Source organism: Humulus lupulus, chromosome 4, assembly GCF_963169125.1.
Source record: "Humulus lupulus chromosome 4, drHumLupu1.1, whole genome shotgun sequence".
Taxonomy (NCBI): Eukaryota; Viridiplantae; Streptophyta; class Magnoliopsida; order Rosales; family Cannabaceae; genus Humulus; species Humulus lupulus.
The window spans coordinates 11710367-11713873 of NC_084796.1; the positions used below are offsets into that span (position 1 = coordinate 11710367).

General features: G+C 39.9%; 1 protein-coding gene across 1 annotated transcript; it reads right to left on the minus strand.

The window, feature by feature from the left end:
- Positions 1-2557: 2557 nt before the first annotated feature.
- LOC133831893 (uncharacterized) lies at positions 2558-3016 on the minus strand. The gene has a single exon (XM_062262299.1). It carries the CDS (start codon positions 3014-3016, stop codon positions 2558-2560), a length of 459 nt encoding a protein of 152 aa, XP_062118283.1.
- Positions 3017-3507: the final 491 nt, after the last annotated feature.

The window sequence follows — 3507 nt, forward strand, 5'->3', positions numbered from 1 at the left end:
CTTGACTAATGAGTCACAGCTTCACAGTTGATACTGACACCTTTGCCAATTCTAACTATTCAGTCAGTACCATGCACAAGTGAGCAAGATTTGCTAAGCATTCAATAATCAATCTATGTCCACATTTAAACATTCAACATGCCTCATGAATAATCATGCATGTCACATATGGGGTGCAGTTTTCTTACCTCTGATTCGAGCGAGAATGAATAAAAGAACAACCCTTGAGAACGATCAACCCTTAAGTCCTTTAGCGGTCACCTAGTCATAACCAAATATGGGACACCATCAATAAAATGAATAACAAAGGTTTGCGAACCAAGATCTAGCCTCTGGGACATCGAATCCCACTAATCCGGGTAGTAGGAATGATCCCGAGGCCTAAAACTAAGTTCCCATGATCAAAACACCCGATTGGCCTCAAAACCACTCATGAGCCGCAGCCCTAGAACCTTGAGTCGCGGCCCCCAGACACACCAGGAGCAAGCACCACGACGCCCAATACCTAATGCCGCGTCCGCCAGCACACACAAACTACACCACCTGCTTCTTCGAGCTTGGGCCGCGGCGCCCAAGAACAGGGCTGCGACCCCACCTGGGAAACCTGCGATAACCTCATTTTTCTCCATTCTAAACCTTCCAAAAACATACCTAAACATCTCCAAATCCAAAAATCAAAGTTTCCAAGCTTCCCAATGATCCAAAATCATCAAATCCCGAGGCTCAAAAGAATAAAAAACTCAATTATTCACAAAATCCAAATCGAAGCTTAGAAACTCTAAAACTCAAAACTTAAAGCTTGAATTACCTTTGATTGGGTTGTTTCTCGTTAAATCATTTTGTCAAGAAGCTTCTAATATTTCCTAGGATCGCTATGCCTCGATCCTCGCTTGAGTCTGACTCCTAGAACTCAAGATTTCTTCGAAATTGCCACAAATGTCACAAAGGTTAACGGGAGAGAGAGAAAGTGTTTTAAACGTATAGTTCTTTCTGTCAGACTACTTCAGGCTTAAGTAACCCCAAATAAAACCTAATGCTCGGGGTCCCAAAAACATCCCCGGGGAAAAAATAGTCAAAACTCTCATAATTTCCTCCTGATCTCAATAACTCCCAATATATCATCAAATGGACATTCTCATTATCCAATATCCCAATAATTTACCCCGTTATGACAAAACCGTTAATTTACAATATAAGACCGTCTCATGCTAAATAGCTCGAATATATTCCCATAATAATGAGATCTCATCCATAAATCACAAAATGCACCAAAATACATAAATATGCCCTCAACGGGAAAAATTACCAAAATGCCCTAATAATCAAGTGTGGACCCACATGCATGCATTTAACATCATATTATAATATAATTCACATAAACATGCATAGGGTCATTTAATGGCATAATTAAACAATAATGACCCTCCCGGCCTACTAATCCAGCCATTAAACCGCATTAGGGATTTCGGGGCATTACAGCCCATAACAGAAAAATCATCCATAAAGATCTCAATGCTTCGTTCCACCATATCAGAAAAAAAAAATAGCCATCATACACCTTTGAAAAGTGGCTGGAGCATTGCACAGACCAAAAGGCATACGACAGAATGCAAATGTACCATATGGACAAGTGAATGTCATCTTCTCTTGATCCTCAGGAGCAATGGCTATTTGATGGTACCCTGAATAGCCATCCAGAAAACAATAATATTGGTTTCCAACCAACCTATCTTACATCTGATCAATGAAAGGCAGTGGAAAGTGATCTTTTCCGGTTGCTTTGTTCAGCTTACGATAATCAATACAAATCCTCCAACTAGTTACTGTACGCGTTGGGATAAGTTCATTATTGTCATTTTTTACCATTGTAATCCCTCCTTTCTTTGGGACTACCTGAATTGGACTTACCCAACTACTATTTGAAATGGGATAGATCACCCCAGCATCTAACCACTTCACGATCTCCTTCCTTACTACCTCTTTCATTGCTGGATTCAATCGATGTTGTGCTTCAATGGAAGGCTTACTATCATCTTCCATCAAGATCTTGTGCATAACTATGGATGGACTTAATCCCTGAATATCTGCCAACGTCCATCCAATTGCCAACTTATGGGTTCTCAAAACCCTTAACAATTTTTCCATCTCCTCAGTAGAAAGAGAAGAAGACACAATGACTGGTAAAGTCTCATTCTCACTCAGAAAAGCATATTGAAGATGTGCTGGCAATGATTTCAATTCTAACTCTGGAGGTTTTTGAACTGATGGTAATGGTCTTTCAGGTCCCTGACCCAATTCTTCATATTTTTTACTATAAATTGGCCCTTTAGAATTCATCCACTGTACACACTCTTGGACCTCTCTGTCTAACTCAGCATCTATATCATCGGTCGTCAAACTTTTCTGAAGTGAATCCTCTGTGAGGTTAATTTCTGCAACTGCTTTCTCTACCATGTCAACTCTGAAACAACTATCATTTACAATTGCAAACTTTAAAGCCTTAAACACATTGAACACCACTTCTTCACCCCTGAACTCTAAGTGTCAGTTCACCTTTCTACACAACAATTAGAGCCTGCCCAGTAGCTAAAAATGGTCTTCCCAGAATGATTGGGACATTTTCATCTTTTTCCATATCCAATACTATGAAGTCTGCTAGAAAAATGAATTTGTCCACTTTAACAAGAACATCCTCTATGATTCCCCCGGGATGTTTAATTGAACGATCTGCTAGTTGTAACGTGACTATAGTAGGAATAGCCTCCCCCAAACCAAGTCTTCTAAAAACAGACAAAGGCATCAGATTTATACTCGCCCCCAAATCACACAAAGCATGCTTACACTCAAACTTCCCTATTATAGAAGGCATAGTAAATCTCCCCAGATCTCTCAAATTTTGGGGAAACTTCCTCTGCAATATTGCACTATACTCTTTAGTGAGCGCCACCGTCTCATAATCCTCCATCTTCCTCTTCTTGGACATAATCTTCTTTATGAATTTCACATGGTTGGGCATCTGCTCTAAGGCCTCAGCAAAAGGGATATTGATGTGCAACTTTTTAAATACCTCTAGAGACTTAGAAAACTATTTATCTAGTGTAATTTTTCTAAGCCTCTAAGGATATGGAACACGAACTGGCTGGTCAACAACAACTGAAGGGCTCTTTTCTGATCTCTTGTGGTCTTCAGTAACCTCCTTTTCATTTGTATAAGATTTCTCACCTAACTCTTCATTCTGAACTGCTGACTGTTGTAAACTGAGCTGCTCCACTTGCTTACCACTCCTCAATGAAATTGCTTGACAGTTCTCCTTAGGATTTACCACAATATTGCTAGGCAAATTCCCTTGCGGTCTGTTATTAAGCATGTTGGCCAACTGACCCTCTTGTGTCTCAAGGTTTCTAATCGAGGATATGGTCTCATTCATTAATTGAGTCTAAGTATTAGTGAGAGTCAACAAAGCTACTTGTAAATTATTAGGCTTTTCTGGTTGATCCTGAGGCCTGG